The sequence below is a fragment of the Cydia amplana genome, chromosome 21 (assembly GCF_948474715.1).
Source record: "Cydia amplana chromosome 21, ilCydAmpl1.1, whole genome shotgun sequence".
Lineage (NCBI taxonomy): Eukaryota > Metazoa > Arthropoda > Insecta > Lepidoptera > Tortricidae > Cydia > Cydia amplana.
Window position 1 is genome coordinate 12598368 of NC_086089.1, and position 20789 is coordinate 12619156.

At 39.8% G+C, this 20789-nt stretch overlaps 1 protein-coding gene and 1 long non-coding RNA gene across 2 annotated transcripts; both read left to right on the forward strand.

Moving 5' to 3' along the window:
* The first annotated feature begins 5034 nt into the window (after nt 1-5034).
* On the forward strand, nt 5035-6987 carry LOC134657960 (uncharacterized). The gene is made up of 3 exons (XM_063513565.1): nt 5035-5126; nt 5342-5439; nt 6732-6987. The coding sequence occupies exons 1-3, from the start codon at nt 5109-5111 to the stop codon at nt 6985-6987; spliced, it is 372 nt and encodes a 123-aa protein (XP_063369635.1). The 5' UTR covers nt 5035-5108.
* A 2221-nt stretch (nt 6988-9208) lies between these two features.
* Nucleotides 9209-20510, forward strand: LOC134657978 (uncharacterized). Its single transcript, XR_010097657.1, has 3 exons — nt 9209-9223; nt 19647-19818; nt 20462-20510. It is a non-coding gene; the product is annotated as an uncharacterized LOC134657978 (long non-coding RNA).
* The last annotated feature ends 279 nt before the right edge of the window (nt 20511-20789 follow it).

Here is a 20789-nt window from a genome sequence, read left to right on the forward strand (position 1 = left end):
TAGGCATTGGAGGAATTCTGTTGCAGCGTCCACAAGGGAGTGGGGATTCTTTTCATCCGGTGGCTTATTATAGTCGCCAAACAACGCCGGAGGAAAAGAATTTCCACTCCTACGAGCTTGAAACATTGGCTGTAGTGTGTTCTCTTAAGAAATTTAGGGTATTTCTTCTTGGGAAGACATTTAAAATTGTGTCCGATTGTAGCGCGTTGCGTTCAACCTTCGAGAAGCGTGACCTCATACCCAGAATCGCGAGGGGGTGGCTAACTCTTCAAGAGTTTGATTGCAGTGTAGAGTATAGAGCAGGCACCAAAATGGGTCATGTGGACGCGCTTTCGCGAAACCCGATCGCCGACGTAAGTGTTCAGAATCATGATCAACTCCCCTCGGTAATGACTATAAACAATGATGATTGGCTGTTAACACTGCAATTGGGAGATTCAGAGTTGTGCCGTATCAGGGATATTGTTAGCAGCGATCTTGAACCTAAGGGTCTCGAATATATCAAGGACAACTATATTATTAAAGATAACAAGTTGTTCAGAAAGGTAGGTGCTGATCGGGACAACTTGAGATGGGTGGTTCCAAAGGGTGCGAGGTGGCAACTATGCAAGTTAAACCACGATGACATCGGGCATGTAGGTTACGAGAAGACACTTGAGCGCATAAAACGAAACTATTGGTTCGCGAAGATGTCGCGCTTCGTAAAAAAATACGTAGCAGCGTGCATAGAGTGTGCGTATTCTAAAAAGACTTCAAATTCGCGCGAAGGGTTACTGCGTCCAATAGAGAAGATTGCGACTCCGTTCCACACGTTGCATATTGACCACCTCGGACCCTTTGTTAAGTCAAAGAGAGGATACACCCATATCCTAAATGTCGTTGACTCTTTCACCAAATTTATCTTTATCAAGCCGGTGAGGAACACTAACACTCAGAATGTTATAAGAGTGTTGCAAGATATTTTTGATACCTTCAGAGCCCCTGATAGGCTTATCAGTGATCGAGGGTCTTGTTTTACCTCTAACACATTTAAGAAATTCTGCCTAGATCGTGGGATTAAGCACATATTAAATGCTGTTGCAAGCCCCAGATCCAATGGCCAAATAGAGCGGTATAACAGGACTGTCCTCGATTCACTGACCGCACTGAACCTCAGGGATAATGAAAAGGACTGGGATAATAAACTTGGTAGCATTCAATGGGGCTTAAACAACACCGTGCAAAAGACTATAGGCAAGGCTCCAGCAGAGGTTATGTTTGGGACAGGAATGAACAGTGAGGTTAACCCTATTTTAAATGAGATAACTGATATAACACGAGATGTAACTGATTTGTCTGAAGTTCGCGATCAAGTTAAAACTCGAATTGATGAAGCCCAGAAATACCAAAAACAATATCACGATCAGGGCAAACGACCTGCACGTACATATAAAAACGGGGATTTAATCAAAATAACCAAAGTAGCTTTTCAGAATGACGGTAAGAGCAAAAAGCTCTTGCCTTCATATGAAGGTCCATTCAGGGTTGTGAAAGTCCTCGGCAACGATCGGTATAAAGTAGCCCCAATAGCAGGATTCGAAGGTATGAAAAAGAAGAAAAGAACGACCGTTGCCGCCGACCGTATGCAACCCTGGATCCACGTTGCATCGCTTGAATTAGACAATGACGATGATAACGATCACGCGGTTACCATGGATGATACAAGCGATGATGAGGATGATGGTATCACTAAATAATATTTAAAACATAAAATTAAAATATTTTTATTTCCTTTAATGTATGCAAATACAATTTTATCGGTATGTATGATATGACTTGATTACTGTTTAAAAACGTATTAATATACGATTTATACTTGTAATTATGAATTCCAATGTTTGGTTATAATGTTGAAGTACCTATATAAAATTAGATTAAATAGTTATAGGGTACATTATTATGTAACCTTGATTTTGTGCATATATTAGATTGCGCGTATAATTTGTATAATCAAAATATCAAATTGACGTAATTCATTTTGCAACGTGTATCATGAAATTAATCGAATTGCGAATATAATTTAGGTTATATGATGTATGAGCAATATACTAATGAATACAAATCATAAAACTTCTAGGTATAAGTTGATGTTAACTACAGATGTTATGGATATAGTTTTGATTGCCAAAACAAGCCGAGTGTAAGGTTCCACATGGTACGTGCGTGAGGACACGCACGTCGTCAGGATGGTCGAGTGTAAGGTTTTTAAAAATTATAATAATTATTTTCGATATTTATCACCTCATTTTGGAATAATAAATGCAACATTACGTAAAATGAGAAATTAAAGAGTAAGTGTATCGACCATTCTGACAGCTATGCGGGGTTCTCAAGGAAAAGGCTCAGGTTTCTGTCCGCCATGCGGCGGCCATTCTGGTTCTAGCGGTTGAGTCGTACGGACGTGCGCGATTAATAAGTTTAGTAGGCCGAGTGGCCATTTTGGATTTATGTTTTACGTTTTATTAGTTTAAGTTGGGTGTGAGCCCTTATTATATAAGTTTGATCGGGTGCGAGCCCATATAAGTTTTGATTACGGGTGTGAGCCCATATAAGTTTTGATTACGGGTGTGAGCCCACGATAAGTTTGGTTGGAGTTTTATAAGATTGGATGCTGCTGACTACGAAGTGTACATACAAATAAACATTATACAATTATCAATGTGTGCTTCATTTATCTAGTGTATTACAGAACGTATGTACCTACCGCCAGTTTTTGGGATTAGTTGCCAAGCGGAACCCAGGGGGCCCAGCCAAGATGACAATCGTTTATCGACAAATGCCAAACGAATAGAAAAAATGTACAATGGGACAACGCTAACGCTTAGGAAGACCTTATCTACAGTGTTGCTAAGAGTGTTGTATTGCACCCCATACTAGCGTCTTTTGAGCGTCGGCGTCTAATCAGCGCTATGGAAAATGACGTTGCTGCGCATTGCGCCAACGTTGCGTCGAGCAGCGGCCATATAGCTCGGTAGATTCTAGTGTGGGGTGGGGTGGCCCTAACTGTCATGACAGTGGCACTTTTTACGTGTCCTTGGTTCTCATCATATCAACCGTTGGTTGTTATGTCATAAAACATAATAGAAACAGATGTTGCATTCTTATGATATATTATGTAGGAACTGTATGTACTTGCACTTACACAACCGCGTGTTGCACAGGGGTCGCTTTCTTTGTTACATAAATTCGTACGTGTTTTTATTCTCCAGTACCTAAAGAAGCCTAACCGCGAAAACTTAACGCATCCTCGTCAGAACCATAATACTTAGTATGGCGGGACGCACATTGCGGAAGTGTATCACGCATTTTAATGTATTTTGGTATTAATATAGGAGGGAACATCAACTGCGGGTGGCTATTCGTTTGTTTTCTATTATACATATAGTATTTTTTTTACAGAAATAATAAGTATGTATTAGACAGTCTCTGTCAAGTTATGTTTACAATATTATATACAGCTAGGTAGGTATACAATTTAATGGCGCCGTCTGTTATATATAGGTTCATACTTAACAAAAAAAAGTGATATGGACGTCAGGATTAAAGTTTTTAGAATTATAATAAAATGTTTCGGCCACTCAATGTTTCGGCTTATAAGAAGTTCTATGAAATCTTGTTTTATATACTTAATACATATTGAATTCTCGTAAAAGCGAGCTGTCTGCTGGAAATAAAATTGGATACCGTTTTATTATGTAGGTATAGGCATGCGTCCGGCTTTCCCAAAGCCCAGTATTTAGTGCATCGCTTTCATCCAATAGCCTAGTGCGTTTTAGAGTCCATCAACTATCAATAGCCCTTACACCCTGGCCAGGCCGGTACCCTGCCCGCTATTGTCCCGTAAACGGGAGAGACAAACTCGTCGTTATTACTACGGTATAAACTGAGGTTCGACGTGTTACCTCCCTGTCACACTTACGTACGAATTTACAAGTACGACAGAGAGGCAACACGTCGAACGTGGTTCGCGGTAGACGCTCTGATCTATTCTCGGCTTTCCAGAATGATTGACACGTCTATTTTAAGGCAATACTGGTGACATTTCCACAAATACCGATACCGGGTATTACAACGACTGGTATTTTGGGCAGGCATGTCTCACTCCGCGATTTCGTCGCTTTGCTACAGGTAGCTAAAAGTACATCCGTTCGGCCCCAATTTTGGGGAAAGCCATAAGCCGAGCGTGGCGCTGTCGCCACCTAGCGGCCATATCTGTGCTGATCGTAACAGACGCGTTTTGTTAGAGAGTGAGTCTTTTGTACTTAGTACTATTATTTATTCTGTGTTTTGGATGCCAATAAGTGGGTTTTATAACTTATTTATAGGTATTTATATAATTGTTTAATAGGGGGCTAACGCAATATTTTAGCTTTTATATTCAATTTTTACACGTTAATCAAGGGCAAGGCAAGTGCCATGAAAATATTCACACGGAAACTAGACTGTATTGTATTTGCAAGGGCAGACTCTAACGAAAACCTCAAAAATGAAAAAAGTTGTCTGGATAGAAAAAAAATCACGAAAAATGTCTTATAATGATTTATTTTCAGTATATAGTATATCGCTGCCGTACCGTATACCATAACAGTAGGCATAGTTATAGTATGAAATAATATACCTTTACCTAGCCGAGCCTAGCCTAGGGTCCTGATGAGAAAAAGTTTAACAAGAATAGGTACCTATATTTTCAGAGTAATTAATTGAGATAAAAGGTGCGCAATAGCCATTTCTTCTGTCCCTTGTTTCGCGCGGCGTGTCATATTTTTGTCTGTTTTCCTGATTTTACGCTCATCTTATAGGTACAGAAATTTACCAATTGATAAAGAATTCAGATATGTTCTCAATTATTAATTAGCGCGTTGAGATAAGATTGAAAGGGGTTTTCATGAGGGGTCAGTTGAAAAGATAAAAAGTCGCCTACTTACGCCAAGCGTGATCATGGCTTGCTATAAAGTTGAACTGCCCTGACTATTATTGTAAATACGATTCGCCTATAAAAGCCTTTTATAGTTTAATGTTACCTCAGTATCAAGGTACCCAACGTACATTTGACTTCAAAAAATTACAATATGAGCTGTAAATTCTTGGTAACTTACCTACCTAATTATTTAATTACTGAGTGAATTAAATATAATTTATTCGAAATCGACAATAATAAATATTAACAAAAGGGTCCAATAACTAAGTTTTAAAGCTTATCATTAACTACTTTTCTAATCTAGTAAACACTTTTGGATTTAGAGACCTATTCGTTCTACGTACTTATGTAGGTAGGTACTAACTTAGTTTATTACCTTTCCAGATAGTTCTCAGTGTGCTACTTATAATATTTAACAGCCAAGTGAGATCAGAAACTGAAGCGAAGACAGAAGAGAAATCAGTTGCTGGAAACCCAGTCATGTAAGTGTTTTTAGGGTTCCGTAGCCAAATGGCAAAAAACGGAACCCTTATAGATTCGTCATGTCTGTCTGTCCGTCTGTCTGTCCGTCTGTCTGTCCGTCCGTATGTCACAGCCACTTTTCTTCGAAACTATAAGAACTATACTGTTGAAACTTGGTAAGTAGATGTATTCTGTGAACCGCATTAAGATTTTCACACAAAAATAGAAAAAAAACAATAAATTTTTGGGGTTCCCCATACTTCGAACTGAAACTCAAAATTTTTTTTTTCATCAAACCCATACGTGTGGGGTATCTATGGATAGGTCTTCAAAAATGATATTGAGGTTTCTAATATCATTTTTTTCTAAACTGAATAGTTTGCGCGAGAGACACTTCCAAAGTGGTAAAATGTGTGTCCCCCCCCCCCTGTAACTTCTAAAATAAGAGAATGATAAAACTAAAAAAAATATATGATGTACATTACCATGTAAACTTCCACCGAAAATTGGTTTGAACGAGATCTAGTAAGTAGTTTTTTTTTATACGTCATAAATCGCCTAAATACGGAACCCTTCATGGGCGAGTCCGACTCGCACTTGGCCGCTTTTTTTAATTCGCACATTCGTAAGTCGCTAATTTGGAAAACGTCGGAGCGGCGACATTGCTATGGCCAGTAACGCCGGCGTTTGGATTTTACTTCTGTGAGGTTCTTTGGTGGTGGCGATCCACTTGGTCGTGGGTCGAAAAGAATTTCTACCCAAACTAACGTCTAATTTCGAACAAATACCTACAATTTTCACAGTTCTATAAAATAAATGAAATTAATTATTTTACCAGAGATATTATTGCGCTCTACTTACATATTCTTATGTACTGAAAGCATTGAAAGCAAGGAGGTAGAAAAATGTTATTAGGTAATTATTATAATTGCTGTTGTTGACAGTGCATTATTACATATCACGTCTTTTTCTTATTTTCGGTAACCAGTAATTTTAAGTGTTTCTATCAGATTACGTATATTCCGATCTTTTTACCACGATGTGTTCGCAGGCATCCTCAATAAAATTTGTTCACTGATTTACCTCGCCGGGTATTGTTTATTCTTAGATACCTATGGGTGGCTACTAAAGGATGACTCACGTTAGACCGGGCCGACCGGGCCGTGTCCGGGCCGGAGCTTCCGGCGCTTACTTTTCTATGACAGCTGACAGGTGATCACGTGATGCTTTCCGTAGAAAACGAAGCGCCGGAAGCTCCGGCCCGGACACGGCCCGGTCTAACGTGTCATCCTTAATGGTTGTTTGTTTGCAGAGATCGTTCCTCGGTACACCACCACCCCCACCACGACCCGACGTTCCACGGCTTCTGGAAGAAGAAGTTCGTGTGGCGGTCGCGATGGGTGAAAACTTGGCAAGAGAAGAAAGTCTACGTCGCTGTGTGGAAGCGGATGTGGGGGCCCGTGGAGGTCAAGGAATGGGTGCCAGTGCCGAAGCCTCCCCCGGGGTGGATCAAGCACGACGTCAGCTCCTACGCCGTCAAAACTCAGCCCCATGTTACCAATAAATAGATAACGTCACTGATAGTCCGCTTATAAAAAGGTTTCTGAGAAAAACACATTTAACTGATTTGCAAGACCGATGTGATCCCATAAGTGTACCGCGAACAAAGTTTGTGCGGTAGGTAAAAAATCGTTTGTGCTACACGTGACGTAGTAATATAAGTACCCCGTGCTTTTTGAGTCTCCTGCTACGCTTAAGATTCTAAACTTCAGCAACTTGCTCGGCCCATTATGGGGCGACATTTGTCAATAATGAGGAGTTGAAATTATTTCAATTACTTACTTACACTGCAAAAAGAGCTTCAGAGAGTCAATCAGCAATCGTAAAAATGACTTTAAATATATTTAATCGTAGTGTATTTATACTATGTTTACTCTTAAGAGTAGGTACCAACGTTTGTAAAGGATGTAGCTATAGTAACTTATTTTTATTTGTAAGAGCTTGTTTGTTGTTTACTGCAAAGCGAAAATTGCAAATTATCATTAATTAGCGAATGCTTTGTCACATTAAAAGTGTTTGTTTAGACTAATGTGGGTATTCAATTATAGGTAATTAGGTAGGTGCTAAAGTCAATAAATATTTCTTTTTCATGAATCGACCGTTTTTCATTTTTCTGACTAAGTATGGTAAGTAATACATTCATACACCAAATTTATACTTTTTAGGGTTCCGTAGCCAAATGGCAAAAAACGGAACCCTTATAGATTCGTCATGTCTGTCTGTCTGTCCGTCTGTCTGTCCGTCTGTCTGTCCGTCCGTATGTCACAGCCACTTTTCTCCGAAACTATAAGAACTATACTGTTGAAACTTGGTAAGTAGATGTATTCTGTGAACCGCATTAAGATTTTCACACAAAAATAGAAAAAAAACAATAAATTTTTGGGGTTCCCCATACTTCGAACTGAAACTCAAAATTTTTTTTTTCATCAAACCCATACGTGTGGGGTATCTATGGATAGGTCTTCAAAAATGATATTGAGGTTTCTAATATCATTTTTAGGGTTCCGTAGCCAAATGGCAAAAAACGGAACCCTTATAGATTCGTCATGTCTGTCTGTCCGTCTGTCTGTCCGTCTGTCTGTCCGTCCGTATGTCACAGCCACTTTTCTCCGAAACTATAAGAACTATACTGTTGAAACTTGGTAAGTAGATGTATTCTGTGAACCGCATTAAGATTTTCACACAAAAATAGAAAAAAAACAATTAATTTTTGGGGTTCCCCATACTTCGAACTGAAACTCAAAATTTTTTTTTTCATCAAACCCATACGTGTGGGGTATCTATGGATAGGTCTTCAAAAATGATATTGAGGTTCCTAATATCATTTTTTTCTAAACTGAATAGTTTGCGCGAGAGACACTTCCAAAGTGGTAAAATGTGTGTGTCCCCCCCCCCTAACTTCTAAAATAAGAGAATGATAAAACTAAAAAAAATATATGATGTACATTACCATGTAAACTTCCACCGAAAATTGGTTTGAACGAGATCTAGCAAGTAGTTTTTTTTTAATACGTCATAAATCGCCTAAATACGGAACCCTTCATGGGCGAGTCCGACTCGCACTTGGCCGCTTTTTTTTCTAAACTGAATAGTTTGCGCGAGAGACACTTCCAAAGTGGTAAAATGTGTGTCCCCCCCCCTGTAACTTCTAAAATAAGAGAATGATAAAACTAAAAAAAATATATGATGTACATTACCATGTAAACTTCCACCGAAAATTGGTTTGAACGAGATCTAGCAAGTAGTTTTTTTTTAATACGTCATAAATCGCCTAAATACGGAACCCTTCATGGGCGAGTCCGACTCGCACTTGGCCGCTTTTTATGATTTCTAGAATATGAACATTATAAAAAGTATAAAAATTATGCAATGCTTGTAAGCAAAGATCCGCCTGCTACAGATTTTTCGAAATTGCCGTGTTGATGCAGGCTCTAACTTACATTAGACAGCTAGAATCTAACAGATGTATGCACCTAGGTACGAAAGTCGAATTTGCAACTAAGTAGTACAGCGGAGATAGCAAATGTTAATTGTTTAATCTGCATTCTTGCAAATTTATGACCGCGTCAAGACTCCAGGGAGTGCTAAAAATAGGTCCATACGTGTATGTACTGAGTCTAAGTGGTCAGTATGTATTATAATAGATAAGGTGTCATGAAAATAACCCCCTAGATAAGGGTATAAAAGGTGGCCCCGCACCGTCTCGATCTAATTGTAGACCGCTGCGCAGCGGTTTAGGTTGTGGTGTGTGTTAATTCAATTTATTATGACGTTGTTATAATCAATATTTATGATTTATTACAAAATGCCGACACATATCTCGGATTTCATTTCGGAATATTTTAAATTTTGAATCCTATATTCGATCAGTGCTAAACAAGTGCCTACAAAATTTTACGCGATACCTAACAGTAACACGGTGAGACAAAATATTTATATATACCTACCCAGATTCATGGCCTGTAGTTAAGTATATAACTAAATTTATCTACTTTTTAAATCGTTAGGCCAATAGTTAGGCAAACAGAAGTGATTTTTTACTTTACTCGTAAAGTACCATTAAAATTTTGCTGGTTACCAACCAACTAAGGTACCTAAAATGTCATTCAATAGAACTTGCAAACTATGTAAACAAAAGTTACTAGTAAATTGACATTCAGTGTCAATTTTAGTATGGCGGTTCGTTTACATAGTTAGCAAGTTCTATTGAATGACACTTTAAACGTCCAAGTGCTCGACATGCGCCGCTGTCACATCTACGGTGATAATGATAACTTAAATTCATAGATGACATGTGGAGTAGATGGTAGACTCGGACGTCTACTTTCATTCCAGAAATCCAGACACTTAATTATTTAGGGACAAACTGAGCCCACGCAACGCAATGCAATTATAAAATCTGGACCCTGAAATTTGTATGTTTAGATACATACTTACCTACTTGTCATGCGTTGCGTTTGGCTGCGTTTGCAAACAAATTTCAGGGTCCAGATTTAATAATGCATTTCATACGTTGCGTTGCGTGGGCTCAGTTTGTCTCTACCTTTTGATACATACTTACACCAAACACCGTAGCGTAGGCATCCCTCTAGGTAGTCTAGGTACATCCATGCTTTGTAGTGAACGTCTTTAAGTTAATTGGTTTACGTAACTTGGCTGCATGTAAACAAAAGGAGTACTTAGGTGTCTAACCAACTGAAACCTAAGTTTCTAAGTCGTTGTGTGGCCACGTTGCGCGCACGCAATAGGATCAAGTTTGCGGTCATCGGTGTATGGAGAGTCAACTACTAGGCACCAGCACAAAGGAAAAACTCCGAATGGTTGGATTAGGAATGTTTATTCAAACCACTTGATTACATTTACGTGTTATTTACTCTAGACGCTTAAACTCCACATTAATTTACTTTGCAACATTTAAATTAACTTTGCTATTAACTTAGCTAACTAGCCAGGCTAGGTAACCTAGGTCACCCTCAGCCGAGTACGTTAGTTCACCTAATCAGCGAGTTATTTTCACGATTGCTCCAGTCCGAATGGCAGAGTTTGATCTGCTCCCTGCCAAGAACCGTTGCCAATATGGCGGGAAAATCGAGCCTCGTGATTGGTGGACGACATCGCGTGATATCGATGACGTCAACCAATCGTTGAACGACTTTATTCGCCCGCCAAGACCGCAACCAATCACGTTAAAGCAATGTTGCCAGAAATAAACTAAAAATGTTACAAGTTTAAACCATAGATAATGCATTAAATATGATTATTAAAAATAAATCATTGGCAAAATTGATAAATATTAACGTTAAAAATAACGAAACCTAACAATCGGCTGTCCTGACATCGTGTGCGTCCCCGCACACGACACCAGGCCCCAATTTCACCACGCCGACATTTGTCAGTGACATATGTCGGGTGACAATTGTCAAGTGACAGGTGACAAGTGACAACTTCGTAAACTGTTTTTGTATAGAAGTGCTTATAAACATGACAGGCATTTAGTTACAATTGTCCAATTGACAATGATTTGGTGAAACAAGAGTAGTTTTTATAAGTCGACATATTTGTCAATTTGTCGGTAATTCTTGACATGAGATCGGAGCTGTGTCAGGCTTGGGTGACAATTGTAGTGTTTTCGTTGTTAGCAAACCCCGTTATCATCGTTGCAGTTCATTGAAAATAAACGTTCGCAAAACTGTGTACCCTAAATTCGCCTTTAGGGTACAAATAAAAATCGCTTTAAATCGCTTTTAAATTCTTCTTAACTAGCATTAAATCATAATTCCATTATAAATTGTAATTGTTGCCTATGAAGGCGTTTAGTAATTCAACATTTAGGATTTGGAATAAGTCTCAGTATAGTTTTCATAATAAAAAAATATATATAATGCGAAGTTGGGGACCGGTAGCGAAATTAGGTATGTTTAGATAGGTATTGTAAGTTAAATTTCCGACATGATTGTAAAATTGTTATGGAATAAACTATCTTACCTTATCTTATCTTATTGTTTTTTTAATAATTTACTTGGGCGAAGTTGGGCACTAACAGTAAAGTTAGGGTTTTGGTTAGTTAGAAAATGAATCTCCGCGAAAGCAATAGAGGTGATATTCTTATACAAGGGAATATATAAAGTACGAATAGATTCCTACTTTGACGTCACTGACTTTGCATTTGCAGAAAAAAATACTTAAAACGAACAAAAAAATAATGCTTTGACGCCTTGTCAACAAATAATGTAGGTATTGTAATTGTAATTGTAATTAGTCTTTATTATTGAAGCTGGTACATAACATATATTAATTTGATTTATCAACTTTAGCTTCAACTCGTCCTTTGACGTAGGCCTCCTCCATAGCTTTCCATTTGTTTCTTTCTTTTGCTGTTTGCATCCATTTACCTCCTATTCTTGTTAAATCATTCGACCATCTAAACTTTTGTGGGCCACTCTTTCTTTTATTATATCAAGGGCACCACTCTACAAGGTCTCTTGTCCACTTATCCAAGGTTTCTCTCATCATATAATGTAGGTATACGCTGCATTAAATGGGGTCGGGACACAGATGGGATCTCAATCAATATCATGTTAGTGATGACAACACGGCACATCGAAAGCAATTAACGATCTCTTGTGAAGAATTGACAAATATGTCGACTAGTAAACATTACCCTTGTTTCACAAAATAATTGTCATTAAATTTAAGATGGACAATTGTACTAAACTACCTGTCATGTTTATATGAAGTTCTATACAAAACAATTTACGAAATTGTCATCTGTCACCTGTCACTTGACAATTGTCACTCGACATATGTCACTGACAAATGTCGGCGTGGTGAAACAAAGGTCTGTCATTTTTTTGACAATTGTCGTACCTGTCAGCTTGGTGAAATAGGGGCCAGGTGGTAACCTAGGTAACCTAACAATCGGCTGACTTGACAATTTAAATCAAACTTACTAACAAACTAGTCTTAACTATGCTAAACATTTTAATTATTAATTTATAACTTTTACATTACAATGCAAATGCAGACATTGTGCTCTCTCAAATATTTAACATACAATAGGTAAAATAAAAATAGTTATTTTATTAGTTAAATATTGAAAGTAGTCAAGTAAAACTAATCAACCCAAAGTAAAATTAATCATAAACTGCAAAATTACGAAGCTATCATGTACCAAAATAGACAAATATAATTTCATAAACTCAAAACAAATGTAAGGACTATAAGCTACATACATAATCCAAATAATAAGTGTGAGTAGATTAAAATAACAAATTCTATGAACAATCGATTGAATATCGAATCTAGTGAACCCAAACGATCGATTAATTGGGCCATAAAACATTAAAATGAAGTCACAACCGATCGATTATGTTGTGACATACATTATTTATAACGAACGAGTATTCTGAACGATCGATTAATCAGAATACCTATATCCCCTGAACGATCGATTAATCAGGGTTCCCTAACCTCCTGAACGATCGATTCTTTCAGGATGCCTATCGACGCCCGTCCGAGCCGATCGATTAATGCTCTTGATGGCAGTCGAAGGACTTTCTTTGATACTTATTGCACCAAGCCGCGAACCGATCGATTCTCGCGTACTTGATCTGTAACAACAAAAACATTCTCTAGCAAATCAATCAGGATAAAATATCCTAACAAATATGATATCCATATCCATGTTCTAACTCGAATCGTTTCCATCATCACTCTCAAGATTTTCATTAGATTCTTTTTCATCAACTTCTAGAGCGGTCACGTGTATCCACGGCTTCATGCGGTCAGCAGCTACGGTCGTTGACCGCCTATTTTCTGTATCGACTAATCCAGGTATTGGGGCTACAACATAGCGGTCATTGCCTAAGACCTTGCTCACGCGGTATGGCCCTATAAAATAAGGCATCAATTTCTTACTCTGTCCGTTATTATTAAAACAAGTTTTTGTTATTTTAACGAGATCTCCCTCTTTATATATACGAGAAGGTTTCCTCCCTAAATCATACCTTTCTTTTTGTCTAGCCTGCTCCTGATCTATCCTAGCCTTAACACTATCACGTATTTCACACAAATCATCATTTTTACGGCTATCGACGACGACGTCATTGAGCATCGGGTTAATTTCGCTATTCATACGAGTTCCGAACATTACTTCCGACGGCGTCCTACCTATAGTTTTCTGAATGGTATTATTCAGTCCCCATTGAATGCGTCCCAAATGCGTATCCCAACTTTTCTCGCCATGCTTAACGCTTAGTGCCTTGAGAGAGTCTAAGACTGTGCGGTTATACCGCTCGACCTGGCCATTCGACCTGGGACTAGCGACCGCATTTAAAACATGTTTAATTCCTTTATCTAAACAAAACCGTTTGAATGTGTGCGAGGTAAAGCAACTACCTCTGTCACTAACGAGCCGGTCAGGGTTTCTAAATATGCTAAAAATGTCTTCTAGAACCCTGATCACATTTTGAGCATTTGTATTCCTGACAGGTCTGAGAAAACAGAACTTGGTAAAGCCGTCAACAACCACCAACAAATGAGTAAAACCCCTTAACGACTTTACAAAGGGTCCAAGGTGGTCCACATGAAGGGTGTGAAAAGGGATCTCTACCTTAGCAATAGGGTGCAGTAACCCTTCGCGAGCACTTGAATTGTTTTTTGCATACGCACATTCAATACACGCGCTCACGTATTTCTTGACGAACCTGGACATTTTGGGGAACCAATAGTTACTTCTAATTCGTTCCAAGGTCTTCTCAATCCCAAAATGTCCAATGTCGTCGTGATTAAGTTTACACACCTGCCACCTTGCGCCCTTTGGTACCGCCCACCTGATCTTGTCCTTATCCCCATCCAAATAGCGAAACAAGCGATTATCCTTAAGGACGAAATTCTGTTTTATATATTCTAATCCCTTTTCGTCTAGATCACTCTTCAGAACGTCAACTATTCTGCAAAGCTCAGAATCGCCTAACTGCAGCGTGTGAAGCCAATCTTCGCTACGAATACCCATTACCACCGGAAACTGATCCTCGAGACATTCTGACGGCTCAACCGGATTTCGAGATAATGCGTCAACGTGACTCATTTTTACTCCAGCCCTATACTCGACGGTACAATCAAATTCCTGAAGGGTTAGCCACCAGCGTGCTATCCTTGGTATCAAATCACGCTTCGAAAATGTGGAGCGCAAGGCACTGCAGTCGGTTATAATTTTAAATTCCTTCCCAAGAAGATAGACTCTAAACTTACGAAGGGAAAACACTACCGCTAGTGTTTCCAACTCGTAAGAGTGGAAGTTTTTCTCCTCGGGGAAGGTTTGCCGACTGTAAAATGCCACTGGGTGAAAGTTCTCGTTACCTTGCGTTCGTTGCAGGAGGATACCACCGACCCCTAACCTACTGGCATCTGTGTGCAGCTCCAATTCAGCAGAAGGATCGTAAATAGCAAGAACCGGCCTATTAACCAGGATCGACTTTAAGCTCTCAAATGCTCGTTCCTGATCGTCACTCCACTGCCAGACTACATCTTTTTTCAAAAGCTTGCTAAGAGGGGACGAAATTTGAGCAAAGTTCTCTATAAATTTGCGAAAATAGCTGGCTAGGCCTAGGAATTGTCTCACATTATGAACATTCTGGGGACGAGGGAAATTGACTACGCTCAAAATCTTCTTCTCGCCGGGCCGGATGCCACTAGCGCTAATCTCGTAGCCTAGATAATCAACCTTTTCACACAAGAACTCACATTTCGACAGATTCAATGTGAGATTCGCCTTTTCAAACATTTGCAGAACCTCTTCAAGGCGTTCTAGACACTGAGCAAAGTCCTTTCCGAAAATGAGTACATCATCAATGTACGCGGTCGCCTTACTAAATCGCGCCGGACCAAGTATCGTGTTTATCATTCGTTGAAAAACTGCCGGTGCATTCGCTAGGCCGAACGGCATACGATTGAATTCGTATTGGCCGTCCGGCGTAACGAATGACGTCAGATGTTTGCTCTGCTCAGAGATTGGCACCTGGTAATAGCCAGACGCGAGATCAAGTATTATGAAACAAGATTGACCAGCGAGACGCGCTATTTCATCCTCAATAATGGGCATTGGGTACCGCTCTTTAATGGTAACTGAATTAAGCATACGGTAGTCAACGCACAACCTTGAGGAACCATCTTTTTTACGCACAAGTAGAATAGGACTCGCGTAATCTGAAGTCGATTCTTGAATCACACCGGCGTCTAACATATCTCCAACCATCGACCGCACTTTCTCCCTTTCGTGGTGTGACAACCTGTATGGACGATAAACGACTGGACGCTGACTATTAAGCTCTATATTCATTTCAGTGACGCCTGTACATCCTAGGTCTCTCAAGGAAGAAGCAAAACAATGCTGATATTTCTCCAACAGCTCCATTAGGCTCCGCCTTACATCCGCTGGTACACCTCTCCCTACGTTCACCTGACTTTTATCTAGCACCTGCCGAATACGAGTCTCACCCCGCGGAACATCCACTACCCGATTGACAACGTTGACAATTTCTGCACGACAGAAGATAAGCTTAGCCGGAATGCGACAAGATTCTGAACATGGCACAACTAGCACATTAATATGTCCATTTACCGCTCGATGAAGCCCGCCGCTAATGAAAAACTGCTCGTTCGGCTTTCCTGCTACACAATTTTTGAAAAGAACCTCACCGTTGAACGCCGGCTTCGCTTGCACCTTGACAGAAGCAGCTCCATAAATTTCAACTGTCCTAGCTGGGTGAAACATCATTAAGGCTTCGCTATTATCAACAAGCTCTGAAGTAGGCAGCTCCTTCCCTACATCAAGGAATTGCAATTTATTACTACTCTTATATACCATTACATGCGCCTGTTCTGTGAACGACTGTCCCACAAGAACAGGGACCTCCAGCCAATGATCACTCACAACCTTAAAAGGTACCTTAGCTTCTACCCCATCGACGTTCATATCGAGACTCAGGTTTCCTAGCGATTGGACTAGACCATTACCAAATCCTTTCAGGATCTGAGGGATATTATCATGTGACAGACCTAACCCACTAGCAGTAGTTTCCCTTATGAGCGTAGCGTCGCTTCCGAAATCTATGAACGCCCTCAGCTCAGCACTATCGACCTTAATGTCTTTATAATATTTAGAGCCTGGAGATTCCACCATGTCTATACTATCCTTAATTCGCATAGTTTTCTGCACTGCGCCACTAGTTTTTGTTAGCACTTTGTCATCTGACTTAGAGAAACATTTATCCACGGTATGGCCAATTTTATTACACCGCGTACATTTAAGCAACGGTTTAGGGCAGTGCAAAAAACTATGGCCCCTTTCCTTGCAGTTGTAACAACCTGTACCGTTGGTCGATCTATTGCCAGATTTAGGATTCGCTGTGTTTTGAACGACTGACGTATCGAAATTCCTATTCCTAACATTCGATCGATCCGATTGGTTGGGTTGATTATAATCCCTATTACTGATCAAATACTGTAAGAGCTGGTCGGGATGGGTACAACGTAGTGCCAATGCCCCGGACTTAAGTGTCTTATCTGTAATACCATGTATTATGCACTCTGCTGCGCGGGCGCCTACTATCTCGCATCGATTCACTAGACTCAACTTCTCATAATAGTACACCTCTATGGACTCATTGTACCTACTCTTCCTCCTAATCATATCCTCCAAGGTCTGGCCATAGTTCTGTTCACATGGGAAAGCACTCAACAACTTATCTTGCCACTCTGCCCATGTAAACAAAATACTATTCAGGCTTTCATACCATGTTTTGGCCAAACCTTGAAGTTTCTGCATGGCAAAATGCGTAGTTGTTCTTTCATCCCACCCGTACACCGAGGCGCACTCGTTCACCTTTTTCAACCATACATCCATCCTCTGATTTTTTGATGAAGGATCAAAATTTGGCAATATATTTTTATGATCAATTTTCTGTAATGGTTGGGGTGCGCCTTGGTTCACGGGCAACGATGCTAGACCATCTCGCAGGTTTTTAAATATATCAAGTAAATCATTCTTTGAAAAGGAAGGGCTACGTGACCTGTTAATCCGTTCTTCGGTGTCAGGCTGTCGTGATCCGCGCTCGGCTCGACGCTCCTCATCCTGGTCCCTTGCTGACACGGGGATGCTTCGATGCCGGCTGGCCGCTTGAGGTGAGCTGGCACGCCGGGATGATTCACGTAGGTCTTCTGCAGCACGTACGCGGTTGCGTTCACGCCGTAATTCGTCCTCCAGCATCCGTAGTCGCTCGCGTCCCAGATCAACGTCCCGATCCGGCCGTTGGCGACTGTTGCTTCGGCTTCGCAGGCGACTACGGCTCCGGCTCGCGTTCGAGTGTGCGCATCTTCTTCTCGGGGTCACGAGCCTTCGTCGGTCTGGCGGCTCTGACATAGTCTGAAATCTCACGTCAGAGGATTTGAGAATCTTATAGATATCAGGTTAATAAGGGCTAAGCAAACTAGTAAGTTTAAGATAAAAGGTCTTATAAGAAAACGGATGATCAAAGCAATAACGGTTTATATAAATAAATCACAACACGACTTACTTGAAATATCGTTACGTTACACAAGTTCTTTGCTTCAACAATGCTATTAAATAAAGAAAGGCGTTAACGTTCAAGGTAGTTCACTGGATTTTAATTTAATCTGTTCCATTGTTGTCCGGGACTCGAACCCGATTAATATAAAACTTAACTACAGTAAGTTGAGCCATATAAATAAGGTATAGTAGCAATAGGGTTAATTTCTATCAATGAAATAAGTAATCGAACGAAAATACTACCCACTTTCTACTCGTATAATTATATGAACACTAAATAGCATTTAACAAAGAAATCGTTTGTTGAATTTAAACTGTTAACGTTATATTATAGTAATAACGACGGTTGAGATTTTAAAACAACATCACTAGGCAATAGGAACTAAAACTTTAACGTTAACCTTAAAATAAATAACGAACACTTAAATCACTTCGCACAAAAATAGCTTACTATTGGGGCGTGTACTTACGTTTTTAACTGTTCTTGTCACTTCTGAAATATGGAGAGTCAACTACTAGGCACCAGCACAAAGGAAAAACTCCGAATGGTTGGATTAGGAATGTTTATTCAAACCACTTGATTACATTTACGTGTTATTTACTCTAGACGCTTAAACTCCACATTAATTTACTTTGCAACATTTAAATTAACTTTGCTATTAACTTAGCTAACTAGCCAGGCTAGGTAACCTAGGTCACCCTCAGCCGAGTACGTTAGTTCACCTAATCAGCGAGTTATTTTCACGATTGCTCCAGTCCGAATGGCAGAGTTTGATCTGCTCCCTGCCAAGAACCGTTGCCAATATGGCGGGAAAATCGAGCCTCGTGATTGGTGGACGACATCGCGTGATATCGATGACGTCAACCAATCGTTGAACGACTTTATTCGCCCGCCAAGACCGCAACCAATCACGTTAAAGCAATGTTGCCAGAAATAAACTAAAAATGTTACAAGTTTAAACCATAGATAATGCATTAAATATGATTATTAAAAATAAATCATTGGCAAAATTGATAAATATTAACGTTAAAAATAACGAAACCTAACAGGTGAAACATACACTCGGCTGCAAAATTTAATACTTATTAGAAAATTTGCCACCGGCAATATTTTACAGTTCTTTAATAGAAAATAACCAAAATACTACATATATAGGTAGGTACACTGATTGTCGGGGACCACTGTACGAGTAGGTACCTACTGTATGTGTAGGTATACTAGAATAATGACTACCGTCAGTTAGGTACTTCATACTTCATAGGGTACTTCAAAATCTGACTAAGTGTTATTACTAGAGATGCCACGAAAATTCGGCAACTATTCGGTATTCGGCCACTTTAATCGGCTCCTATTAACTTCATTTGTTCAAAATGTATTCAACAGTGTAATATGAACCGGTGTCCTCGACCACGAAACGCACGCTGAGCGTGTACCTACTCTCCACGATGACGCCGACTGCCATACATTGGTTAAATTTTAACCATTAAAACAAATGTATGGCGGTCAGCGTCAGCACAGGGCGTGCCCGCCGAACCGTGGCCCCAGGATGAGTACAATCTGCGAGGGTTAATATTGAAACTTTGCTGTACTGTTTCCAGATGTGGGTAGTTGTGTTACTGCTGCTGGGGGCGGCTGCCTCGCAGGCTTCTGCGGAGCAGACCGTCCTTTGCGGCAGAGAGCTGGCAAAGGCACATTCAATGTACTGCTACGGCATAGACCCCTTCCCTGCCGAAGCAGACGAGCCCAGCTTTTCATCGCTACCGATAGGAGGTATGACAATTTGGGTACTGAATCTAAAGATGCGTTCAGATCTAAATATGCCGTAGATTTGCACCCTCTGTTCTATGCGAGCCTTGTACGAGTTTCGCCATCTAAAGCAACAGTGTATTTCGCACTCGAGGTGCATTTGCTAGATCTGGAATTCTGGACACACCTGTGAACGTACGTGCCGGGGTACAACAATATGACCAAAATATGTAGCAATGGACGCAGGTAACTTTTTAAGGAAATCTCCACAGAAAGTGACCACTTTATATGGAGATTTCCTTTTCTCGTTGCTCGTACCGTTACCGTACAAATTATTCAGTGTCACAACTATTTCGGAATTCATTCTGAGTTTTAAGTTCGTAGTCAGTATTTAATGTAAGTTAAGGTACCTGCTGGGTTCTTCTATCATGAAACTAATTAATTACTTACCTATCTAATTAATTTTACTTACTTACTTTAAAGTTTGAGCTGGCTTTCCTTTAGAATATTTACTACTTTAAATTACCATCCGATTGACCATGATGGTAGGATCTAACCTAGTCGTCTGCAAGTCTTTCAGAATAAGTTCCCTAAATTGACCTGCCACAACAAAGTTTTATTTCCACATTTTGCACTGTACATTTATTTGACACAACTATATTTGCAGATTCAAAGTTTTTGCCAAAGATACCAGAGCGCTTCTTGTTTCGGGCGCGGCGAGCGCAGCTTGCGTCGTCGAACCTCGTCGAGGCGTGCTGCCTGAAGCCTTGCCACGTCAACGAACTGCTCAACCATTGCTGAACTTTGCTAACACCTCCTTTTTATACTTTATAGAAATGTCATTGGATTTTAAGTCATTAAATTTAAATTATTAGTCTGCTTGTTGTTCTATTTTTTTATCAAATTCTATACGAAATTATTTTTGATTAGGCTATTGGTTAGCTTAACAAACAGTGTCAAACAGTATAAAGCAGTAATTAACTTAAGGTTATATT